Source organism: Pelobates fuscus, chromosome 11 (assembly GCF_036172605.1).
Source record: "Pelobates fuscus isolate aPelFus1 chromosome 11, aPelFus1.pri, whole genome shotgun sequence".
NCBI lineage: Eukaryota > Metazoa > Chordata > Amphibia > Anura > Pelobatidae > Pelobates > Pelobates fuscus.
This window is the reverse complement of record NC_086327.1, coordinates 5,219,116-5,246,738: the sequence shown is the minus strand read 5'-3', so window position 1 is coordinate 5,246,738 and position 27,623 is coordinate 5,219,116. Positions and strand designations below refer to the sequence as shown.

General features: G+C 43.7%; 1 protein-coding gene across 1 annotated transcript; it reads right to left on the bottom strand.

Annotated features, from left to right (window-relative positions):
* KIRREL2 (kirre like nephrin family adhesion molecule 2) lies at window positions 1-25,882 on the bottom strand. The gene is made up of 15 exons (XM_063435986.1): window positions 25,625-25,882; window positions 13,029-13,178; window positions 12,524-12,673; window positions 11,565-11,722; window positions 10,655-10,805; window positions 10,460-10,565; window positions 8,203-8,348; window positions 7,282-7,409; window positions 5,949-6,075; window positions 5,239-5,339; window positions 4,888-5,086; window positions 3,689-3,793; window positions 2,825-2,922; window positions 1,890-1,955; window positions 1-1,189 (listed from the first exon to the last, which is right to left on the bottom strand). Exons 1-15 carry the CDS (start codon window positions 25,677-25,679, stop codon window positions 770-772), a joined length of 2,160 nt encoding a protein of 719 aa, XP_063292056.1. The 5' UTR covers window positions 25,680-25,882; the 3' UTR covers window positions 1-769.
* Window positions 25,883-27,623: the final 1,741 nt, after the last annotated feature.

Genomic DNA, 27,623 nt, shown 5'->3' with positions numbered 1-27,623 from the left:
GATATCATAAAATATATTTTATTAATATATATATTTGTACTGGGTAGAATATCCCCATATTATCACACCTTAATATATCACTCCCTTGCGTGCCAGAACCGGGAACAAGATATGAACCCAGCACGTCTAGGGTTAAACTATATAAATATGCCATTTAAGGTTTATTTAGGTCTGATTGTATATTAAAAATAAAAAACAGCAACTAAAACGCCCTTTGTTACCTAGTCTATATACAGTTTCATTTCAAAATAGTAAAGGCATTTAACAACGCAATACCCAGCATGGCCACTAAGTGTCACTATTTTGACAGCTTGCATGCTGATTCATCATTTGTCTTCGACTGCTCAAAAATGAGCTACTATAATACTATATTTTTGTATTTGCAGGGAATTCCAGAGACGTATCCGTTGCCTCCTTTGTCAAGTTTTATAGGATAAGTAATGTTAGTGATACGACTTTCTGGTTTTTCTTGCCATTTGATGGGTGAGGAAATAGAGTGCTTCTCCTCGGAAGTCCTTATTGTACATTTAAACGCTTTCCACTTGCTTCACACAAGTCCTTAGGCCTCCATTTTGTCTCATTACACTTTGTTTGTGGACTTACAAAGGTTGTTTAGTGCAGTAGCAAAATGTCAACAGGAAGACATAAGGCAGCCATTTTGAACACAAGATGGCCACACGCTAGATTGTTTTGTTTTGTTTGTTCTAAGCCATAATCTTTATGCCTGATTTTTCCTCAGCCATTTTGGTATGAGTAAAGATAGAGAAGATCACACATGAGTCTGCATACGTTGTGTGGGTCTTCCATAGTCACAGGACGTGGAGATGGATGCGTAGGAAAGGCGTGAGAGTGTAGGCCCTGTCTCCAGTGTATCGTAGCGTTCAGGACGAACGTAACTGCAAAACGCTCTAGCGTACGGTGCTTGATGGTGACCAGGTCCTAGCAGCATGTGCGAGGGGCCCTGTGGCATGTGGATTCTCTCACTGGAATGGCGTGGGGTTGTGGCATATCGGTGCGAGTAGTCATACACCTTGGCTGGTCCTTGCAATGAGGGAGCAGCACACAGAGGTGTAAGAGTAGCTGGAGTTGAGTAGAGAGGACGTGGGGGAGTGGAGAATTCTGGGTAGGAGACAGTGGTGGGGCGAGAGTCGTCTTGAGCTCGTACTTTGTAGTATCCATTGGTTGGATCCTGTAAACAACAACAGTTTTAGAAACAGCTAGACATTTAAAGACATATTTAGTATCATGAGGAGCAATGTCCTTGTCTAAAAATTATCCAATTTTCAGAGGTGACGCCACGCTAATGAAGCCCTTTATCAGGGTATAATTACTATTTAAAGGGACACTATAGTCACAAGAACAACTACAGCATAATGTATTTGTTCTGGTGAGTATAATAGTTCCCTTCAGGCATTTTCATGTAAACACTGCTTTGTCAGAGAAAAGGCAGTGTTTACATTGCCCCTAGGGACACCCCCGCGAACCACACCAAAACTTGTACCCCTGCCCGTTCGACTTCCCGAACAGCTACGAGAGCGGCGTTTGGGAGTCGAAATTGCCCCGCATTCAATGTACAAAACTAGCACTGACCCATGGATAAGTCGACTCTGCGTTTTTAAATGAAGTTTACAACTAAAATTTCTCGACTTATACACGAGTATAAATGATAATTGTTTGTTTTATTACTGTAGCTCAATATAAGTCCCTGTTTTTGTTAGTTAGTTTTATAATAATAAACGACAATTCTCTTGATTCTCAGTCACCCTGAGTGCAATTTGTATCTCACAAACTCTGCAGCACCATCTGCGCCACAAGTGAATTAGAGATCACTGAATGTGAAATACAAAAACTAGCCATCACAGGGTCCGACTGACTGACTGTGAGTATACCTGCGGTTCATCGGGGATATCACTGTGTTCAGTCTGTGACGTCCCTCGGGATTCTGTGTCTGTGTGCTGCGGAGAGAAAAGACCAGGAAATATTAATATTCAGTGAGATCAGAGCTACAATCCTAGTCCATCTATTGAACTGCTACTCCCAGTATGATCAGACAGCCGTCTTTTCGCCTGAAGTCAAACTGTGCAAGACAGACAGACAGTTACAGGTTGGAGAAATCTACCAAGATTTTTTTTTGTTTATTTTGTTTTTTTTGTGATGTTATTGACAAAATAACAAAATAATAAATTAACATTCTCTGTAAATTTTATTGGTTGATTTTCATAGAATCCCCGCACCATGGCCAGCTAAACCTGACTAATGGGTTTATATAAAACAGCTGAAATGGAGAATTCTGTCCCAAGAAATTCTGATGTTAAGGTAACTGAGATGCCGACTTCCTGAACTCCTGGGCAATGTTAATGAAAAGAATGTGCTTTGAAGATTTCTTATTTCAACCCTTTAGATTTTATCAACCTTGAAATTGAAAGAAGAGGTAATTTTTTATGAGTTATACTCGGGTGTCTTTCATTGACATCTATATTAAATCCTTTGAAAACCTGCCACAGGTGACTTTTTTGGCACTCTATGCCATGAAATATACATTTGGCACGCCATGACACTGCACACAGCTCGCACAGCGCATGACGTATTAACGCTGTACTTTGACATCATAAAATATTAATTGGAAATTAGTGAGTCCCGATTATCGTACTTAAATCTGGAGTTGGAAAATCTGGAGTTTTTCTTAAAAACGATTAACAGCTCATAAGGCTCCAGTTTTTTTTAAAGATTATATAATTCCCAGTCTATCCCCTCCTCCCCTCTTTTGCCCCTTGTCCCTCAGCCACAATCCCCACAATCTGCAATTTGGCGTAAATTGGCTCACCAGTGGCTCCTTTAGGTCTTCTTCAGAATCACTCGGGTGTTTTTCGCTGGGTTCACTCCCAGACACATCCACCGCCAAGATCTGAGTGTCCTTCACATCTAGATATGGACAGATACTATTATATGGACTGTTTGAGAAATCACTAGAGACCACTAGAGGGCGCCAGAGAAACATGTATGCAATTTGATAGAGATGTCTACTAGACTGGCTAGACAATTATTTATTAAAACATATATTTTTTAAAGTGCCAACATATTCAACAAGGTTAAAAGCAATTAAAGAATCCACATAATAAATCACTGTTAGATGGGGAGAGAAATAAAGAAATATCTAGAAGAGTTTAATTCAACATTTTTCCAAATAAAGTGTTTATATGATTTAGAGAAGTGTTTTGCTGGACCTGCGCCTGATGTAATCTAATCATTTATATAGAATTGATATGTAACTGTAGGGCCAACATCGATGTCATCATCTGGCTATAGCTTGCGGCCAGTCAGAAAGCAATGCTCAAGAACAAACGGACGATAATGGAAGTAAGAGCTTACGAGTGTCAGAAATACTCTATGCCAAATTTAGAATATAATCTGACGATGGCAAAGGAAGAGTCTCAATGGGAGCACATCAAATATGTAAATAAGAGATGTGTGTATGCAGCCATCCAGTGGAGTTGCTAGACAGAAAATGGCTCCACAGACTTTTCCACATGGATCTTCTTGAAGACAGTAGGTTAAAGATCCAAAACATCATTGTCTTTCTAATGTTGTACTCATAGACTGATGGCAGGATTAGTACAAAGGAGGAACTGATGTAACCAAAGAGACAGAGACAGAGGTTATCAGAGCGTCAGACACAAGCCATACTTACTCTTTCGTGGTCGCCGGCAACACAGCACAGAGATTGTCACAAGTACAAAGAGGAAAAGCGTCCCCGAGCCCAAGGCGATCGCCAAGAGAGTTAGAGGCAAAGCGGCTGTAAAAGATGGACAAGATATAAGTGACAGCTCCACCATGATAGTGCCACATAGGAATCCATCAAAATACGTTTGTTTCTCTTTAGGGTTAAACAGTTGATATTAAACCAGGATGCTTGTGACCTCCTTTACATGTAGTTCTAATATTTAAAAGAAGAAAAACTACCACAACAAGAGGACATAGTCTTAAATTAGAGGGACAAAGGTTTAAAAATAATATCAGGAAGTATTACTTTACTGAGAGGGTAGTGGATGCATGGAATAGCCTTCCAGCTGAAGTGGTAGAGGTTAACACAGTAAAGGAGTTTAAGCATGCGTGGGATAGGCATAAGGCTATCCTAACTATAAGATAAGGCCAGGGACTAATGAAAGTATTTAGAGAATTGGGCAGACTAGATGGGCCGAATGGTTCTTATCTGCCGTCACATTCTATGTTTCTATGGTGCTCCATATTTTGAAAATAAATAAATAAATAATAAGATATTTTTTTTAAATAAACAGTACAACATAATTAATGAAATATTTCTACAAAAGCATGTATTCTTAACTATTTATATTTGGAAAACAAAGACATTTTTAAAACAGATTTTTCTAGCCAGCAATATCTCATATTTTTCATGTTGCAGCTTTATTAGCAATTAATCACTCATTGTCTGCTTGTCTGCTTTTTTATTTAAAAAAAAGGGTATAGAACTGTTCCCCTCTCATTAGCATACTTTAAGAATAGGACATATTTGCATATCAATGTCACGATGTTATCGTTGCAAAGCTGCTGTTTTATACTGATGTTAAATTAAGGTATTGTAGGGGGGAATATAAAATATTGCTTAAACAAACTTTTGGTCCAAAGTATTGAAGGCTGCTAATGTATCGAGTGGTCTGTAGGCCTTGGATGATCAAATAAAAAAAATAAAATAACTCTCGAAAGTTCTTGATTTATTTGTAAGCTTGAGACAATCAAAGTAAATTATTGTGAAGGTGTTGATATGGTAGTTTGAAGCTGGTTAACAACCTTGAGGTCTTGCCTAAAAACTTGAGTTGATGAAATAGTTTTTTTGTTCAACATATTGGGAGTTGGAGAAAATGGACTCACCTTGCTGTCTCAGAGAGATAATGATCGAATCCTCTCCAAATTCATTTAATGCACTGCAGTTAAACTCCATCTGGAAATCAGACTGTTCTGCTCCGTCGATAATCAGGAATGAAGCGGCTTCTTCATTTGTAACTCTTGTCTCAACGGAAAAACGACCCCATGAACCATCTTCAAGGGTGTTCTTATCCCACGTCCAGATCTGATGGACCACGGATAAGAGGAGTGAGAAGACGGCAAGAAGACCAACATTGAGATAGATACCTTATGGTACTCAGTAGTGAGAGAAGGTGTCACAAAATATCTCTTATGAATAACAGAGGGGGACAATAGTTCAGAATATATGGAACTTACAATTCTGTCTGGCGTGGGCATCGTCTCAACGAGACACTCAAGTCGTGCCTTTCCTCCGAGAGTGCTTTCAAAGTGTGTATCGCTTGTGATCACTGGGGGACCTGAATGGGCAACAGAAGAATAAACACAATTATTCCAATGTTTCTCTTTGATCAATGAAAACAGAAACTAATGATAAAAGAAACTGTACAAACTGTCTAACAAGTTCTGAATTATAAAAAAACTGGAAAACTGAATGGCAACATGTAGGATAAAAGCTGGGACTAGAGCTGGGTAGGGGGATTTGGCCAATTCACCTATTTATATTTAAGGAAGACTATAGTATTAGGAATACAAACTCTGTGCTCCCGCCCCGCTTCCTGACATAATCAACATTGATAATAGCGAATCAACGGGAGGCTAGTGCGCATGCCTGGCAAAATCAGCATTAAATCAGTGCATCTCAATGGGGAGCGTTCAGCATCTTCATGCGCGGTGTGGAGATGGTGAACATAGGTCCGGTAAACATTGCAGGACTGAAACAAGGAAGCACCTCTACTGTCTGTCTGCATGATGGCTCCAAGAGGTGTTACTAGGAAGCATTACTGGTGGCCGCTGCATTAATGTGAAATTAACGCAGTAACTGTACACATTTGGAAGACTAACTGCACAATGTCTGGCATCAGGTTCTGAGATCATCGTAATAGTTACACTGGCACCACTTTCCTCACCTCTTACGGTCAGCGTCACTTCCCGTTCCATGGTCCCGATTCGTGGCACTATTGCTTTACATACATAGGTTCCACCGTCTTCACGAGTGACCTTATTCAATATCAATGTGTTCCCGTTACTAAGGACCTGGGAGGGAATGAGAAGGATTTATTGAGAAAAACACTTAAACCTATTGAAATGCTTGGGTTTAATAGGGCAATCCAGATTGGAGGCTAACCATCCAACATAAACTAAAAACAGAAAAGATACTACTAGAGGTGATGATTTTATTGACTTCTTGGAATGAGTTCTCTACAGGCCAGGATGTGGCAAAAATCTCTCAGCCAATCCTTGTCTTCTATGATAGGAACGTTCTAATGCCTGTCCAACTATGTCTACGCTTGCACGTTGCTACATTCATGTTTTTTCACAGATAGAGCAAGTTCCTGTACATAAACAATCTCTCATAGACATCTTACACATTATACCGCGCTTTCATATAGAACAAAACACAAAGAATGAAAGCATCCCGCTTTCTGTATGATCGAGATAATACGACGTTTTCTTTCATTTCTACTCTCGCCTCGCAAGTTCCTATTTTATCAGTTGCCAAATGAAGATTGTATGAGTGAAGGGTCTGTAAAGGAAGCGCTTGCCTGAGCGGAATGAAAATTAACCAATATCAAGGCCTGGTTTACAGAAGCAAAATGCTAATATTTAATCTCACTCCAACATCAGAGTTAATAAAAGAACGTCTTCCAGGGTTGAGCACATTTTATAAAGAGTTTCAGACGCAGTCAGGGATTTTTACATTGCAGTCGGACTCTTATTTAAAGCAGAATAAGGTTTATTTATTAAAACTCTCTGTGGTTCTAAATAAAAGTCATGTCACCCCTGATGATATCGTGTCATGTTGGCGTCAGGTGAAACATGTTTAACTAATGTTTATAAACTAGCTCCGTCTCCAATTTACTGCAATCAGAATGTGCATATAAAGAAAGTCATTTTTAAATCTATACACAAAATGTTAATTTTAACTTTACTCAGAGGAGACATAAAAAAAGACACATCACTCCCGATAACCAGGCCAGAAAGAAACAAAATGAGCCGACAAGAAGAATGCATTATATGAACGAGAATGTTTTTAGAAATGTTTAAGTAAAAAAATTCTCGCGGATGACAGGTTCGCTTTAAAACAGATTTTCGATGTAATAAATGTAAGAATGTATAGCGGTCATGTTCAAAATACGGGCAATCGGATCCGAGAAATATCATATCACAGTGATCCTCTTCACAAACGATTCGGAGACCATCACTATTTTCCACATACTGATTGACTTCTGCTGTACTCACCTCCCCAGATCCTTTCTTGCTCCAAAATTGAGTTGGGGTGGGATTCCCAGTCCAACCACAGAAGAATGAAGTATCACCACCCAGGTCCACCATCATAGGACGTGGCTCAGTAAGAAGACGTGGCCCAACTAATAGAATAAAAAAAAAAAGGATTCATCACATGGATTGCTCGTCAGCTGGATGGAATTAGCCCTGACTGCCTTACTTAATTAATCCCCACCATTTTATTCAACATATCTGTACAGATGTACTTTTTATACTCTCCAATAAATCCCAAATATCTGCAAAAAGGGTTTTTCAGTGAATTTCAAATTTAAGTAGAATAACAGAACTGAACAAATAGCTGGACTCGGACAATTCTTCCACTATTTAACTTAAAATTTAAAATTCCTTATTACTCAAAAATAAAGGAAAAATGCTGCATGGTTTTTATTTACATTATGCTAATTGTCATGAATTGGAGACTGATAAAAGAATATTAATATTTCAGGGAAAGAAAATTGTTCCACTTTTAATGTCTCCCCCGTTTTCTTCCCAAAATGCAAATTGTTTTTCAAAATGTAAAATAAAAACTCAAGTGAAATACAATGAAATTACAAATACCGGTACTTAAATTGTGAGCCGAGAAATTGTATTTCAAATATTTAAAAAAAAAAAAAATTAAATGAAAGTTTAGAATAAATATTTGGGAAGTATAAATATTTACATTGTGAGTAAAGAAACCGCATTTTAAATAATGTTCGGTGAAAATACATTTATCACAGATACTGTGAGTCTGACTAATTATGCAGCAGAATTGACATATTTTAATTTAATTTTAACCAAACTTCTGTCTTGTTTATAAATAATTGCCCGTGGTTTTATTCCTTTCTCTTCAATTTATTTGTCCATTTTATAAAAGACACCAGACTCAATACTTACATAAGACATTTACGGCGGTGCTCACATTACTGCTTCCGACACTGTTTGTGACCTCACATGAGACAGGCGCTGTGAAGAACGTGTGATCGACGGTCACTTGGTAGCTGTCAGCTGACACCGGCAAAAGAACACCACCTTTCGCCCATCTATGGAAACACAGATTATACATTAATTACACTCGGTCTCGTGGTTGATAAAACTTTTAATTAAAGAATTATACTAAAAATGGAAGCGAATTATTATGTTGTGAAGAAGCAATATGGGCAATTATTTGCATTAAAAATTGAAATATTCCATACAGCCTGTTTACCTCGCAGCAAGAATATAAAATGTTATATGTGAACCGATTACCTATATTTAACAAAATAACATGAATTTATTGAGCCACAGCCTTTACCCTGCAACTGGGCGACTCTATCTTAGCTCCCTGTCAATCATTGGTATAAGCTCCGCCCTTTACACCTGGCAGTCAGTATAGAGAGAGCCACCTCCATCTTAGCTCTCTGTCAATCATTGTTATAAGCTCCGCCCTTTACACCTGGCAGTCAGTATAGAGAGAGCCAGCTCCATCTTAGCTCTCTGTCAGTCATTGTTATAAGCTCCGCCCTTTACACCTGGCAGTCAGTATAGAGAGAGCCACCTCCATCTTAGCTCCCTGTCAATCCTTGTTATCAGCTCAGCCCTTTACACCTGGCAGTCAGTATAGAGAGAGCCACCTCCATCTTAGCTCCCTGTCAATCATTGTTATAAGCTCCGCCCTTTACACCTGGCAGTCAGTATAGAGAGAGCCACCTCCATCTTAGCTCCCTGTCAATCATTGTTATAAGCTCCGCCCTTTACACCTGGCAGTCAGTATAGAGAGAGCCACCTCCATCTTAGCTCCCTGTCAATCATTGTTATAAGCTCCGCCCTTTACACCTGGCAGTCAGTATAGAGAGAGCCGCCTCCATCTTAGCTCCCTGTCAATCATTGTTATAAGCTCTGCCCTTTACACCTGGCAGTCAGTATAGAGAGAGCCACCTCCATCTTAGCTCCCTGTCAATCATTGTTATAAGCTCCGCCCTTTACACCTGGCAGTCAGTATAGAGAGAGCCACCTCCATCTTAGCTCCCTGTCAGTCATTGTTATAAGCTCCGCCCTTTACACCTGGCAGTCAGTATAGAGAGAGCCGCCTCCATCTTAGCTCCCTGTCAATCATTGTTATAAGCTCCGCCCTTTACACCTGGCAGTCAGTATAGAGAGAGCCACCTCCATCTTAGCTCCCTGTCAATCATTGTTATAAGCTCCGCCCTTTACACCTGGCAGTCAGTATAGAGAGAGCCACCTCCGTCTTAGCTCCCTGTCAATCATTGTTATAAGCTCCGCCCTTTACACCTGGCAGTCAGTATAGAGAGAGCCACCTCCATCTTAGCTCCCTGTCAAACATTGTTATAAGCTCCGCCCTTTACACCTGGCAGTCAGTATAGAGAGAGCCACCTCCATCTTAGCTCCCTGTCAATCATTGTTATAAGCTCCGCCCTTTACACCTGGCAGTCAGTATAGAGAGAGCCACCTCCATCTTAGCTCCCTGTCAGTCATTGTTATAAGCTCCGCCCTTTACACCTGGCAGTCAGTATAGAGAGAGCCACCTCCATCTTAGCTCCCAGTCAGTCATTGTTATAAGCTCCGCCCTTTACACCTGGCAGTCAGTATTTAGAGAGTCACCTCCATCTTAGCTCCCTGTCAGTCATTGTTATAAGCTCCGCCCTTTACACCTGGCAGTCAGTATAGAGAGAGCCACCTCCATCTTAGCTCCCTGTCAATCATTGTTATAAGCTCCGCCCTTTACACCTGGCAGTCAGTATAGAGAGAGCCACCTCCATCTTAGCTCCCTGTCAATCATTGTTATAAGCTCCGCCCTTTACACCTGGCAGTCAGTATAGAGAGAGCCGCCTCCATCTTAGCTCCCTGTCAATCATTGTTATAAGCTCCGCCCTTTACACCTGGCAGTCAGATTATAGAGAGATAAAGGAGTAAAAAACTGAAACAATGTTACTGTCTCATCTTTTAATGCAATGTGTGCCAGGCTGTGCCAGGATTAAGATGTCAATTGATAAATCTTTGAAATACATTTAACAGCAAACGGAGCCTCATGAAGAGAATGTTAAGAAACGTTATCGGTGATTCTCAATGTTTTACTCAATGGTGTGATTCTCAAAGTGATATGTTACCGGTATTAGTATGATTTACTGAGCGCGCACACCTTATCTGAACTCACCTGTAACTTGCAACCTCTGGGTTGGAGACCGCACTGCAAATAAAGGTGACCGTGCCTCCTTCAGAAATGGTTGGCGGTTCCACTGAGAGCGTCACTTTGGGGGGATCTATAAGACAATACAGGTGTGTTTAGGATAATTTAGTACCTTAATAAAGGGGTTCTGCATGAACTCACAATCTGAGTATAGACACTCACACTGCACACTCAGCGTTACTGCCCGTTCTCGCCCCTCCGGCAGCGCAGCATTTTTGACGTGACAAGCATAGCTGGCCCCACTGTCCTGCAGGCTGGGGGTGATCTGGAGAGTGCTGGCAGCCCCCTCGCTCTTCCCATCTGACAGCAATTGCTACAGGAGAGACAGACAGAGAGACACTGTGAGTGGCACTCATAGACAAACAGAGAGACACTGTGCGTGGCACTCAGAGACAAACAGAGAGACACTGTGCATGGCCTCTAAAGACAAACAGAGAGACACTGTGCATGGCACTCAAAGACAGACAGAGAGACACTGTGCATGGCACTCAAAGACAGACAGAGAGACACTGTGAGTGGCACTCAGAGACAAACAGAGAGACACTGTGCATGGCACTCAAAGACAGACAGAGAGACACTGTGCATGGCACTCAAAGACAGACAGAGAGACACTGTGCATGGCACTCAAAGACAGAGAAAGAGACATGGCGAGTGGCACTAAGAGACAGACAGAGAGACACTGTGCGTGGCACTCATAGACAAACAGAGAGACACTGTGCATGGCCTCTAAAGACAGACAGAGAGACACTGTGAGTGGCACTCAGAGACAGAGAAAGAGACATGGCGAGTGGCACTAAAAGACAGACAGAGAGAGACTGTGAGTGACACTCAGAGATGGACAGAAAGACACTGTGAGTGGCATCCAGAGACAGACAGATGACAAATGAGAAGGACTACAATTCTTATTATCCTCAGACAAACAGACGACCAGCACAGGTTAATCAGTTATAAAGTTGCAATCTAAATAAAAATAAAAATAAAAAAAAGGATAGAAGTCTAAGACCGTCTAGGAATTCTGCATATCAATTTCTGAATGTTATTAATAACTAATAGTGAGATTTCAGCCTCTCACCTTGCTGTAAATCGCCCAGTCCAGCTGTTTCCCATCACGGTACCAGGTGATCTCTGCTGCCGGTTTAGCCACGGGGGCCAGACACGTGAGGTTATATGCAACATTCAGCAGGACATTGAGGATAGGGCTGCCTGGGATCATTGGTTCTCCTGGGGGGACTGAGCAAAGGAAAAGGATCTTAGTATAAGGAGACTGAAGAGTGATGACAGATACACTGACTGTATTATATAGAGGAAAAGACACAAGAGAAGCACTGAGTGTATAATATACAGGAAGTGAGAGGATGCAGGAGAAGTACTGAGTGTATAATATACAGGAAGTGAGAGTATTCAGGAGAAGCACTGAGTGTATAATAGACAGGAAGTGAGAGGATGCAGGAGAAGCACCGAGTGTATAATATACAGGAAGTTAGAGTATTCAGGAGAAGCACTGAGTGTATAATAGACAGGAAGTAAGAGGATGCAGGAGAAGTACTGAGTGTATAATATACAGGAAGTGAGAGTATTCAGGAGAAGCACTGAGTGTATAATAGACAGGAAGTGAGAGGATGCAGGAGAAGCACCGAGTGTATAATATACAGGAAGTTAGAGTATTCAGGAGAAGCACTGAGTGTATAATAGACAGGAAGTGAGAGGATGCAGGAGAAGCACCAAGTGTATAATAGACAGGAAGTGAGAGGATGCAGGAGAAGTACCGAGTGTATAATAGACAGGAAGTGAGAGGATGCAGGAGAAGCACTGAGTGTATAATAGCCAGGAAGTGAGAGGATGCAGGAGAAGCACTGAGTGTATAATAGACAGGAAGTGAGAGTATGCAGGAGAAGCACTAACTGTATAATACACAGGAAGTGGGAAGACCAAGGAGAAGCTCAGAATTCCAGTGTCTTAGTATATGAGTCATGCTGATGATGACAGCAGTAACTGTTCTCTGAGTATGAGTCCTCCACACTCAGTACTTACTCAGCACGGTCAGACGGGCACGCTGTGACCTCAGTGCTGCTTGGGTAGCTTGGCATTCATAGATGGCATCATCATTGAGCTCCACCGACTCGATATGCAAATTATGTTCACCCAATGCAGGGTCTCCGATGATAGAATAACGAGACCATCCTACGTTTGAGGAAAAAAAACAAAATGAGTTTCTAGAGCAGTTTAGCTCCTTTCTTTATTTCTATATGTGTTTGCGGCTACTCTGTGCCATTTCCTTACACCCCTGCTGGGTGCACTATAGTAAAACACATAGTTAATAACCAAACTGGCAATTTTAGGCAGAAATAACTTGTTACCTAATTTTCCAGTTTCATTATGAGATTCCTGACAATTCACACTTTAGTGATAAACTGGGCACTTTTAAACCTGTATGCGCCAACATGAAGGAGGTGCATCGCCATCACATGACGCTCGTACGATGTGGCGCCAAGCTCTAAGCCCACACGCTGCCCACTTTTTCCTGTTTGTATTTTACCTGGCAGATCTCGCTCTGCTCCCAGCGCCAACCCGTCCATCGTCCACTGCACCACTCCTCGATAGCCAACCACTACACAAGGCAGCGTTACCGATTTTCCAGCCACAATCACCTGATCTGAGGGCTGCTGGGAAAAATGGGCTCCATGACCTACCAGAAAAAAAGACACAATTTATCAAAATGGCAAGTGTTGGCAGCGGTCGGCAATTAACAGTATGACATCTGGTAGTCCTTGTCTCGCATTGCATTAGGGGAAACTAGAGAACGGCTAATTCTTCTCTCCCAGTCGGTAGAGAAAACACTTAATTCAACTAGCTGTAACGCCAGTAGCAAAGTAGTATTTGGGGAAAAAGTTGACCTCAAAGAAAATGCAGATAAAGTAGTCTTAATGGGACAGTAAATACCAATATTACATGTTTTACTAAGTATTCCCGAATCAAGGTTTAATGCTATTTTATGACTATGGTTTGAAATGAGGGCTCCTTCTTAAAATAATGTGCTAGCGTGGCTTTCGTGATGTGGTAAAGGGCTTACCTTTCTGACTGCAGCCATTAAAGCCACAGAATTGGGCACTGACCCACTAGTCTCTGCCACAGGGCCAGTGGTTGGACCCATGCCATCTGATAAAGTGGCACAGTAAGTTTCCAAGCAGTGGTTCTATGTGAGTCCCTGGGCACGTGAGCAAATCAATTCTGGATTTATTCCCTTACCACAGAAACAACAGATTGCTTTCTATTTTAATTTAAATTCTTTATTTTGATACAAGCTGCCAGTACGGTAAGCAGTTCACAATATACTTCTTATACTGTAACTAAATTCAATATGTATCGCCAGTTTGCGTTTTTAAAGCCTTCAAAGACAATCGGGCACTGCCCTCCAAATATGAATGAACAGCGCATTAATTATAAGGCAAGACGTAAGAGGGCGAGAGAGGTATAAGGAAGAGGAGGGAGAGAGGGCCCGCCAATGTTACAGAATTCTGCCCACAATGCCAATGTCCCAGAGCCTGCCCACAATGCCAATGTTACAGAATTCTACCCACAACCCCAATGTCCCAGAGCCTGCCCACAATGCCAATGTCCCAGAGCCTGCCCACAATGCCAATGTCCCAGAGTCTACCCACAATGCCAATGTCCCAGAGTCTGCCCACAATGCCAATGTCCCAGAGCCTGCTCACAATGCCAGTGTTACAGAATTCTACCCACAATGCCAATGTCCCAGAGCCTGCCCACAATGCCAATGTTACCGAATTCTACCCACAACCCCAATGTCCCAGAGCCTGCCCACAATGCCAATGTTACAGAATTCTGCCCACAATGCCAATGTCCCAGAGCCTGCCCACAATGCCAATGTTACAGAATTCTGCCCACAATGCCAATGTCCCAGAGCCTGCCCACAATGCCAATGTTACAGAATTCTGCCCACAATGCCAATGTCCCAGAGCCTGCCCACAATGCCAATGTCCCAGAGTCTGCCCACAATGCCAATGTCCCAGAGCCTGCCCACAATGCCAATGTCCCAGAGTCTGCCCACAATGCCAATGTCCCAGAGTCTGCCCACAATGCCAATGTCCCAGAGCCTGCCCACAATGCCAATGTCCCAGAGTCTGCCCACAATGCCAATGTTACAGAATTCTGCCCACAACGCCCAGACTGTTTTGGAAAGATTTGGTGGAATTCCTGACCGGTGCTTTATTATCTTTTAGTTTATCTATTCCAATCTCTGTTGCTGATGCTGGTGCCGAGAATAGTTTATCTGAAAACCGATACAATTGTCACCCTGATCTATTACAAGACAGCCACACGGGGGCCACCTCTCGCCATTCTCTGTCCCCTTGTGCCCACAGGAAACCGCTACAATCCTGGCCCTAAAATGCCACAAAAAAACAGAAATCTTTCTGACCCCCAGCATCCCACATTTACATTCTGCCCAATAATGTTTCAATTTGCTGCTTTCTAATGGCACAGCGCCAGGCTGGGGTTAATCCTTCCTCCTCCTGGTTCTATACCTTTAATCCCCCCAGTTCTCCTGCCTCGCTAATTCATAGTCAGAACCTGTCGCTTAAGAGGATTTTACATTAATATCGGGAGAATACATGTGAATATTAATATTTTTTCGAACTGTTCAGTAGTTTTTGATATATTTTTTATGTGATATCTGCACTTCTATCGCTTGTGCTGAGATGATCATCCCCCGTGATGGGGGCCAGGAGAGCTAGGGGGCTCAGTGCCTCTCTGTGCCTTCAGATGAATAAAGAACTGGCAGAACATTTGGTCATTTTGGTCCAATGGCAGTTGGAGTTGTTCCTCTGGGCCTTACTTATTACTGCTCTATCATATTGCAACAGGATGTGTGTGTGTGAAGCTGTACTCTGTGTGTGACTGTAACAGTGTCTGTGTGTGTGTGTGTGTGTGTGTGTGAAGCTGTACTCTGTGTGTGACTGTAACAGTGTCTGTGTGTGTGTGTGTGAGACTGTACTCTGTGTGTGACTGTAACAGTGTCTGTGTGTGTGTGTGAAGCTGTACTCTGTGTGTCACTGTAACAGTGGCTGTGTGTGTGTGCGTGTTAGCGTGTATGCTTGTATGCATGTGTGCGAGCCAGAGCAGTGAGTGTGCGTGTGAGCCAGAGCAGTGTGTGTGTGTGTGCGTGCGAGCCAGAGCAGTGTGTGTGTGTGTGTCAGAGCAGTGTGTGTGTGTGCGCGAGCCAGAGCAGTGTGTGTGTGTGTGCGTGTGAGCCAGAGCAATGTGTGTGTGCGCGTGCGTGCGAGCCAGAGCAGTGTGTGTGTGCGTGCGAGCCAGAGCAATGTGTGTGTGCGTGCAAGCCAGAGCAATGTGTGTGTGTGTGTGCGTGCGAGCCAGAGCAGTGTGTGTGTGTGTGCGAGCCAGAGCAGTGTGTGTGCGTGTGTGCGTGCAAGCCAGAGCAGTGTGTATGCGTGTGTGCGTGCGTGTGAGCCAGAGCAGTGCGCTCAGGTATGACAGTAAAGTATTTTTAACCCTTATAGAGTTATTTACAAAAGTGAGAATTTACAGTGAATTTCAAATAAAGGTCAAATTAGCCAGACTGGAAAAATCCTCTAAGTCAGCTTTGATTTCAGTTTGGCTAATGACGTCTTATAAACATCGTAGCATCAGAAATTAGCAGCAGTCGGGATAGCACAGATCCTTAAAGCGGCCCTGGATAGCAGATTCATTATACTGCGCTACACAACCTGTTGGCTCTTTAGAATCAAAGCAGATTAGTAAAGTTGAGATACCTCCTATGAGGTCATCATGGGAATTACATGGTTGTAGACGTATATGCGAAGGGTCATTAAACCTGTATGTCTCCACATGATTAATGTTCCCCCCAAAATAGGCTCACTCATCCATCTCTAGAAAGAATCTCTCTTTGTGCCATTTTTTGTCTCTTTTTGTGCAAGCCTCTCCCTTTGTGTTCCTGGTCGTCTCTTAAGCCTTTTTCCTGTCCCCTGAGTGGCTCTAACAGATTTTTAAAAGCTGTTTTCCAGAGTTAATCTACTTCCCCCCTTTCATGCCTTCTCTCCCTTTGTGTAAACTGACAGCATGAAGTCCAGGGGGTTGAATGAACTGAGGGGAGATGTGGCCTGGCTTCTAGTCTCTCACTTTGAAAAGACAGAGAAAAAAAACCGCAGGGGTGACAAAATGGGGATTTAACCCAAACTCTGCTGGAAACACTAACTGCTTATCTTGGGGGGGCTGGGTTTAAACGTCACCCCACTGGGTTTTAGCTTTGTTCAATAAACTAAACGTTAAGGCCAAAACAGCCCAGCTGTAAAAACCTCAGATAAAATAGAGACTTTTTATAATCAATTTCCCCTATTTTTTTTAAAGTTGGTTATCAGCTGGTTATAACATTGGAGTTTATTTGCAAAATGAAAAGTAAATTATTATTATTATTATTATTATTATTTAGGCTAAAATAAAAAAGTTGTGACTATAATTGATCATGAGAACTTTTTTTCTTCAAACCAGCACTTTTTGTCCACAATTTGCAATTTAGTTTCCATTCGATACAGCTCTGCTTTTAGCAGGTAAAACTCTGTATAGTGAGTAAATTCCAGTCATTGAGCTGTTCGCCTTATTCTGTTATTTTTGTAAACTCTGGTGTCTATACTGCACTCTGTCACTGCAGAGGCCCTATCGATGATCACGCATGTTTTAGCGCCTCTAAAGTGAAACCAATTCATAAAAGGACTGAGCTGAGTGCAAGCTCTTCAGCATAGGATGAGATTGCCATTGTCCCCCCCCCTGCCTGTGCGGGGTGTATTGTGGAGTGTTAAGTGGAAGTTAATGCACCATATGGTGTAGTTAAGAGAGCATTTGTCTTGTGTGCTGGTTGTGTGTATTGTGATATGTTTATTGGAGCGTGAGGGCTTCTATTCAGTGATGTACTGCAGGGGTCAGGGGGCTCTGTGTTATACAGAGACAGAGGGATGGAGGGGGAACTGGCAAACTGAAAAAAATGCCCACTGTGCGGGTGGAATTATTGAGAGTGCCAGCGACCTGTGTGTCTGTGTCACTCAATTAACCAGTAAAATGCCATTTAATGCGGCACACCCCTAATACCGGCCCAAGAAACTCCCAGAGGAGAAAGAGGCAGACAGGTTTATTGCGGGAAAGGTTTAAAGAATTAAAAATTTTACTCAAAAATAGCTGACTTGGATAATGTCTCCAATCTGGTTATTTGGTGTAAAATTTAAATTGAATTCCCAGAGATTCACACTTCGTGTTTAACCCTGTGTGTGACTGTTAGCACATAAGGGTTTACTCAGTAAACAATGATTAGCAGCAGACTTGCATTTGTAAAATTGACACCAAAACAGACACATTTTACATTCCAGCCTTCACCACAAATTTTCCAAACCAGTTTTTTTTAGGCACAGCGTGTTTGAAAAATATCTATTGATTGATAAAATACACGTTGGGTGTTCTGTATAGTGAGCGATTCGAAATAAAAGTTGTACAAGTGGAGCAGTCACCGTGGGAAACCAACGTGCAAGCGTGTCCGTCGTACCCCAGAAACACGCTAATACAGGGCTACGTCTGGTTTGAATTAACATTTCGTTTTACCCGATTTTAGGATATATCACTTCCCACGTTTGCTACTTTTTACCTGTAATATATATATATATATGCAATGTGCGAATTTCACCACGATGGCTTAGTACATTAAACCGGCTCACAGTGTGTTATTTTATCACCTAACATATCTGTTATTCCCGCCAACAAGAGAAATCAAGAGAAATCTCAATGTATCCTTCCTGGTAAAATATTTAAGAAATCCATTCTTGTAGGTGCAGGGTTTGAAGCTTTCCTATTCACGCCTTAGACTGCCGGTGTTTTATTGCATGCTGTACAGTACTCGATGGAAGGACTGACACAATCGTGATATCCGCCCCTCTAAACCCCAGAAGTATAAGAGCTGATTAGTGACCCATCAGGGACTCGTGGGTTTTGAAGGATTTAGGGAATGGTGTAATAATGCATTGAAATTCTCCTCTAAGGTTTATATCCCAAGAGGATAACTCTTGGAGTGGCAGGAGGTGAACAAAAAAAATAAAAAATAAACGTATGGCGCACGTCTGTTCCTGAAAGGTTTAAGAAGTTAGGAATATGGAGAGGCCTTTACAATAAGACGTTGTTTGAAGCCTCAGCGGTACGGTGGCTGTGTCTCTCTGCCCCTCCCGCTCTCCTCCTTATCTCTCCATTCCGAGCTGTGATCCCGTCAGGGGATTAGCACTTGGCTCAATATAGATTTAAGTGGTTATACAGGAAGAAATGGGAATGAGGGGCGCCTGGCATTGTGCTGCTGTAAATCAATGGGATTTCAGTGAATAAAATAGAATATTCTCTTCATTCCTCCGAACACGAAAATCCCTTATCAAATGGCAGAAAACATGGGGAAAGTGGCATCGGGGGCCCTGACACAGAGCGGGTGCCAAAAGCCACCGGAATAACCAACTTTCCTAAAGGGATGTGCAAAAATCACCCACGTAACACATTCTCCTGTCTCGAAACCATGCTCCATTTAAACTCTTCACACGTTTTCTAATTACAGTCAGATTCTTTTTCTGTGGCGGGTTGCTATGTGAAAGTCGTATCGTATTAATATCTTGAATTACCCGCAGTAGGAGGACTATTGTAGCTTGCGCATATCTTGCAGGAAGGAGTTAATTATTTGGCTAATGTCACAATGTGCTGGCATTTCCCATAAGCCTCTCTAGTTGATATTGATAATGATACTATTTAAGAGGGACGACCAGAATTTATATCGGGGCCTGTATCTAGATCAATGGTACCCACACAGTATCACTGGTCTCGATAAGGAAGCAATGTGATGACCCCAATTTGTGAATACCCCAGGGGACCTTTCTGGCCCCATTCCATATTCAGGTGATCTGCAGAGGGTTGTTCTATAATATTATGATTTATATATAGCAGGGTTATCCAGCCTGCTCTGCTTCTGGGAACTATATCTCCCATAAACCCTCAGGCTAGCAGAGGATCATGGGATAATTAATCCACAACATCTGGAATGACGAATTATCCAATGTGTCACATGGAGTTAGATGACATGACAGTGTTGGTGTCCTATTATAGCAGATAAGGGATACAGCCTGGGCTATGGTACCAAATACAGATTCATCAGTCGGCCTTGGCCCTAATACAGAGATGGACGTTGGCCCTAATACAGAGAGAACCATGGTTCTCGCTACTAAAACAGAAGGAACCATGGAGATTTCCTCTAATACAGAGAAAGCCATGGGCCTTGCCTCTAATACAGAGGGACCCTGATTGCTCCCAGTATGGAGGTGGTAGGTACAGTCTATGTACAGTAGGTGACCTCACTGGGTGGTTGTATATAGTGCGTAGAGCTGGCATCCCTGGCTGTGTTTTATTGTAACGCCGGATGGAGATATTTCAAGAAATCATTTGATATTTTTATTTCCCAGTAACTTCTAAATCAGCGTGACACAGCCTGCAGCTTCCAAACTATTGTATTCCAGTTCCATCCATGCAGGGGCCAGTGGATGGACAGCTAGCATTGAATCCTCACAGTAATTCGAACTCATCCAAGAGGCCCGGCCATGCTGCTATCTGGATAACTGCGAGATATGATACAAATTTTGTTTCTAATCGCGGTGTTTAATGGGTAAAGACGGTAATGCTTTGGATGTCACAGCCGCCTTTCTAGAGCCTCAAATTTCGAATGTTTGGCTATTATACACAGCTGGCTGTGATATGTTGGCGCTATATAAATGGCAATAATAATAATAATATTTGTTATAGGAATAGTATGTTTTATGCATTGCTCGGAGAGAGGTCCACGTTGGCGAATCTCAATGGTTGGACATAAAACCAGAATGTGTCAATCACAGTGTAAGGGGCCATTTCATTCCCAGGACATACACAGTCTCATGTGAAAGTTCTTGGGAAACACATCTGCCACTCAATATTTCCACTTAATATCTGGTAACTGATACCATTTACTAAGTAAAAGACAGCGAGTGAGGATCAACCATGACGGTGAGCCAGCGCCTGATTTAGCCAGTCTACCCATCATCATCAACGAATCCGAGCCAACAGGCTCCATCACAGAGCTAGTGTCTCACCGCCACTGCACACAATCAGGGGCATTGTTGGTGCCACCTAATTCCCGTGAGACCAAAGTATTTCCTGAGCTGATAAGCAGGGGGCCTGCTCTCTGTCTCACATACCTGCTGTTTGTCTGCTGATACAGTGCTATCTCCAGCCCCCCCCCCCCCCCCCCTGCCTGCAATATGAAAGCCATTCTGCCCCTTCACATGAAAGAGCCACTTCAGAGGCCTGAGCCACTCTTATCTCTCCCCCTGCCCAAGCCCAGATGACAGACAGACATTTTTTGCGATGTGACCTCCTAACCTCAAAGATCTATCCCTTTACATGGGGCACCAGTAAGATTTGGTGGCATTTGAGGAACTGGTGATAAGAAAATATTTAGCCAGATTTAGAGGAAGGGATAGAATGGAGCTGAAATGGAACAACAATTCCTATCATCCTGGCTGGCTGAGGCTCATGGACGTTTAAATCCAATGTGAGCTGGAGATTAAGAGATGGGCCCTAAGCATGACCCCATCCCCAAACTTTAATTAAAAAAGCTTAGAAACCAATTAAAATGCTGAAATACAATAACCTTGTTCTGAGTGATTTATGGTTCTAATATGTATCAGTGAGCGAATGGTATTTAGTATGTTGTGTAATATTATATTGCTTTATACAGAGCAGTACAATAATACTGTGTATAGGATAGCCCAATATATACACATGGCTCTGTGTGTGTGTATTATTCATTGATAGAGATACGGAATGCTGCACACACGGGCTTTATGTCTGGGAGGTTTTGCGTATATGCCAAGTTTATGGGTCTTTACCGTTACAATATTTATTAATATTTATTCACACAGACCCCCCTGGCCACAAACAGCTCCCCGTTCAGCAAGAGAGAGACCCTTTTCATGCTCTGCAGATACATTATATCCTTTGTACATATGGAATAGGGTTAACAGATGTCCCATAGTGATGGTTTGGAATTAATAATCTACGGGGCTAAAATAAAATATACACTCTTACGCAGGGTGTGTTTTCCCATACGGAAATCTCTACACAGCACAGAGCTGAGTACACTGACATTCTAACCATGAGCGCGCACAGAGCTGAGTACACTGGCATTCTAACCATGAGAGCGCACAGAGCTGAGTACACTGACATTCTAACCATGAGAGCGCACAGAGCTGAGTACACTGACATTCCAGCCATGGGTGCAGATAGAGCTGAGTACACTGACATTCTAACCATGAGAGCGCACAGAGCTGAGTACACTGACATTCTAACCATGAGAGCGCACAGAGCTGAGTACACTGACATTCTAACCATGAGAGCGCACAGAGCTGAGTACACTGACATTCTAACCATGAGAGCGCACAGAGCTGAGTACACTGACATTCCAGCCATGAGAGCGCACAGAGCTGAGTACACTGACATTCTAACCATGAGAGCGCACAGAGCTGAGTACACTGACATTCCAGCCATGGGTGCAGATAGAGCTGAGTACACTGACATTCTAACCATGAGAGCGCACAGAGCTGAGTACACTGACATTCTAACCATGAGAGCGCACAGAGCTGAGTACACTGACATTCTAACCATGAGAGCGCACAGAGCTGAGTACACTGACATTCTAACCATGAGAGCGCACAGAGCTGAGTACACTGGCATTCCGGCCATGAAAGCGCACAGAGCTGAGTACACTGACATTCTAACCATGAGAGCGCACAGAGCTGAGTACACTGACATTCCAGCCATGAGAGCGCACAGAGCTGAGTACACTGACATTCTAACCATGAGAGCGCACAGAGCTGAGTACACTGACATTCCAGCCATGGGTGCAGATAGAGCTGAGTACACTGACATTCTAACCATGAGAGCGCACAGAGCTGAGTACACTGACATTCTAACCATGAGAGCGCACAGAGCTGAGTACACTGACATTCTAACCATGAGAGCGGACAGAGCTGAGTACACTGACATTCTAACCATGAGAGCGCACAGAGCTGAGTACACTGGCATTCCGGCCATGAAAGCGCACAGAGCTGAGTACACTGACATTCTAACCATGAGAGCGCACAGAGCGGAGTACACTGACATTCTAACCATGAGAGCGCACAGAGCTGAGTACACTGACATTCCAGCCATGAGAGCGCACAGAGCTGAGTACACTGACATTCTAACCATGAGAGCGCACAGAGCTGAGTACACTGACATTCCAGGAATGGGTGCAGATAGAGCTGAGTACACTGACATTCTAACCATGAGAGCACACAGAGCTGAGTACACTGACATTCTAACCATGAGAGCGCACAGAGCTGAGTACACTGACATTCTAACCATGAGAGCGCACAGAGCTGAGTACACTGGCATTCCGGCCATGAAAGCGCACAGAGCTGAGTACACTGACATTCTAACCATGAGAGCGCACAGAGCTGAGTACACTGGCATTCCAGCCATGAGAGCGCACAGAGCTGAGTACACTGACATTCTAACCATGAGAGCGCACAGAGCTGAGTACACTGGCATTCCGGCCATGAGAGCGCACAGAGCTGAGTACACGGACATTCTAACCATGAGAGCGCACAGAGCTGAGTACACTGACATTCTAACCATGAGAGCGCACAGAGCTGCATTATAAATGAATTTACATCATTATATTCTCGGACAGACTCATTTCTCAAACTAATCACTAGAGGGGCCCAGAGTCTCTGTGCATCCTGCTGTATGGGGGAGGACTAAGCTTATACACAGCACTGTGCATATTGCTCACTCTGCTGGGTACACACAGAGAGTTCACACAGAGCAGCCTGCATATTACATCCAGTGCTGGGTACATAGAGAGCATTGCTATATATTACATGCAGTGCTGGGTACACACAGAGCATTATTACATATTACATGCAGTGCTGGGTACACACAGAGCATTATTACATATTACATGCAGTGCTGGGTACACACAGAGCATTATTACATATTACATGCAGTGCTGGGTACACACAGAGCATTATTACATATTACATGCAGTGCTGGGTACACACAGAGCATTATTACATATTACATGCAGTGCTGGGTACACAGAGTCTTTATATTAAGCTGAAGGTATACTTTATTTAAAGACACACACAGGACAATAAGTGTCTCTAATCTGCACATGTTTGCTGTGTTGGAGGAGGTAACCTGTGACTACGGCACTAGTCCCCATATAATTAGCACAATGAATGACATGATGCCCTGGTTAAGGTACAAGTAATGGAAATTGTGATTCCCGCAGGATGCTGGCTGCATAGGGCTTAATTACTGCAGTAAAACTTGGCAGGTGAGCAGCACAATCTCACTAACAGTGGAATATCTCTGCTACCCCTGGGAGAGACCCCCTGTCCCACCACCACTGGGAGAGACCCCCCACCCCTGAGAGAGACTCCCTGTCCCCACCCCTGAGAGAGACTCCCTGTCCCCACCACTGAGAGACCCCCTGCCCCCCATCACTGGAAGAGACCCCTATCCCCATCACTGGGAAAGACCCCCCTGCCCCCCCCCCACCACTGAGAGAGACCACCTGTCCCCTATCACTGGGAGAGACCCCCTGTCCCCCATCACTGGGAGAGACCCCCTGTCCCCCATCACTGGGAGAGACCCCCTGTCCCCCATCACTGGGAGAGACTCCCAGTACCCCATCACTGGGAGAGACCACCTGTCCCCTATCACTGGGAGAGACCACCTGTCCCCTATTAGTGGGAGAGACCCGCTGTCAACCATCACTGGGAGAGACTCCCTTTCCCCCATCACTGGATGAGATCCCTGCCCCCCATCACTGGAGGAGACCCCCTGCCCCCCATCACTGGAGGAGACCCCCTGCCCTCCATGACTGGGAGAGACCCCCTGTCCCCCATCACTGGGAGAGACTCCCAGTACCCCACCACTGGGAGAGACCACCTGTCCCCTATTAGTGGGAGAGATCCGCTGTCAACCATCACTGGAGGAGACCCCCTGCCCCCCATCACTGGAGGAGACCCCCTGTCCTCCATCACTGGAGGAGACCCCCTGTCCTCCATCACTGGAGGAGACCCCCTGTCCCCCATCACTGGAGGAGACCCCCTGCCCTCCATGACTGGGAGAGACCCCTGTCCTCCATCACTGGGAGAGACCCCCTGTCACCCCACCACTGGGAGAGACCCCTGTCCTCCATCACTGGGAGAGACCCCCTGCCCTCCATGACTGGGAGAGACCCCTGTCCTCCACCACTGGGAGAGACTCCCTGTCCCCCCACCACTGGGAGAGACTCTCTGTGCCCCAACCCCTGGGAGAGACACTATGCCCCCACCCATGGGAGAGACCCCCTGCCCCCACCCATGGGAGAGACCCTCTGTCACCCACCACTGATACTGGGCCTGGGGTATGACTGGGGCCAGCTTTCTTAAATTAAATTTATCTTTCTCAATATTATAAATCTGTAGTTTGTTCCCCAATCACTGCATGTGGCCTTGGAGGACCCCAGAGATTCTCAGTGCCCCCAAGATTTCATGGGGTACATATGATTGGGGATTTCACATCTAAATTACTTTGTACAAAATTGTATCATTCAGTGACCAGCACAGAGCAAAAAAAACCTGCATGGCTAACACACAGTCCGGCTAATTATATAGCAATAAATAAAGCTTCCCATCTGTACTTTGTAGGAGCCTTTTGCACTGCGCTTACATGTAGGTTGGTGCTTTATAAAGAACATAGTAATTAAAATATACTTTATATGTCCCCAAGACTATATTAGTTACCCTTCTATCCTGCCATCCATCCCTCCATTCATTCCTCCATCCCTCCCTCCCTCCATCCATCCATCACTTCCATCCCTCTATCCATCCCTCCATTCATTCCTCCATCCCTCCCTCTATCCATCCCTCCCTCCATCCCTCTATCCATCCCTCCATTCATTCCTCCATCCCTCCATTCATTCCTCCATCCCTCCCTGTATGCACAGTTTCACATTAAACTTACTTTTCCGCAGCATGGCTGTGAGGAAGACACAAACTATCAGATAATGTATCTCCATCCTGTGTCTCCAGGTGTTAAAGAGGTGAAAGTCCTGAGACCAGGTGCAGGTACCCAGTGTGCCAGGTGTGTGCCAGGAGTGGGTGCAGGTTCCCGCTGTCACTCTGTGCTGCAGACTGTCCTGTTCACTCACTGCCTACTCTCTGCTTGACTGCTCCAGCTAAATTCTCCACCTCTGCATCCTCTCCTCACTTGCCAGCCTGCTGTACTCCCTCTCTCTGCAGTGGATTTAATGAGGCTGTGTGCCCTCCTCTCCTCTCCAGCCATTGGAGAGAAAGTTGTTCCTGTTAAACAATAAAAGTCCTTTGCAGTCTCTCCTCCTACTTGCTCCATGTCCTCCTCTTTCTTCCCTCCCCTTCTATCTGTCTCACAGACTGAGAATCCGTAAGAACAATGATGGGGCAGGAGGCTTGCAATCTTTTTACTGCAATTAGATTCAAATATTTCCTGAGCGTCACAGCTGGAGCCCACTAAACACATCCTATTCAATTAAACAGCCTAATGGAATGTTATTCCAGGGAACGCCAGTCATTACAGTCTGTGCTCTGTGGGCTAACTGCACTCAAATAATCTGATTTCAATATGTGCTCTGACAATACTGTGAAAAACAAACCATCAATACATTGATTAGTATTACACACATCGCAGTGAGCTGAGCTAAGACACAGTCAATGTTACATTGTGTTTCAAGAGCTTGCACTCTATTAATTGTTGCAATAAGTCCCTGAGGTCTGAAAGTGGTGGGATGATAATTTGTGGGTATATGCGCCCTTGGTGGGGTCTGTGAGGAGTACCGCTATCAGCGGGCTTGGGGACAATATTTTTGTAACCGAGACTCGTCATTCCCCAAAGTCAACATTAGAGTTCTGCAAATCAAACAAAAATTGTCTCATCCAAATCTTTTATTGTTTTTGGTATCGGGCACATCTGAATTTGGAAATTTGGCTGACTCGTTGAGTGCCCAAAATTCAGACAAATCGCAATTCGTTTGAAACTGAATGCACAAATCTTGTCAACATGTATCCCACCGCCCAGTGCTCAACACCTGGGGGCTCTGTGGTTAAGATGCCCGCTTTAGAGAATGGGCCTACTCATTGCTCATTCGACCTGTGTGGGCCCTTCGGGCTGACGGCACCATGAAATGAGAATTATTGGGCAGCGTCACTGGACTCCTTAAACCCAAGCACCGGCACAAATGTAAATGGAGGTCCAGCAACTGGCATTGTGATCCTGTGATCGATCAATAACTGCATAGCTTATTGTAATCAATGTAGACCACACAAAGGATTAATCAACTGACATTTTAATCTGTGTCTCGCATAAAAAATAGGCCCAATCCAGGGCTGCATATTATTGGTGTTATTAAGGGCTTTTTTAGTAGTATTTATGTTTAGTGGGTATTTTAATTACCGCACAGTGCACATTGGTCATAGCCTATTGATCAGACTTGCTCAGAGCACTTTGTTAATGAGCGTTCTTCACCTAGTCAGCAACCTATAACTAAGTGTCCCCTGCATCGTGCTTGACAGCCAGGCATTGCATTTGCCTATAGTTCGGTGCTGTTTCGGTACAGCTGTTTGGCCTATCTTTCCCCCTTTTTCAATTTTTTAGTAATTAAGAGTGTTTAATCCCAAGTCGTCTATGTATAAGCACATGATACCTTCATTAAAATTCTCCAAACTGTACTTTTTTTTAGTATATTAGCTTCTATTATTAAAACTGTGATCTGCCATCTCTACTCAATCAGTGATCGATTCGCTTACAGGACATTCTGCCTCAGTGCGCCTAGCTTTGCTATGGCTTGAACTGGCCACCTTGGTAGCGAATACTCCAAATTGGATGAATATATACTTAGAGAGTGACACTACATTGTACAGCTCAGTGTAGGGGTTATGGGGCTATACATCAGTGGGCGCTGTCCCTCGTTCTTTAGATCAGACCGGGG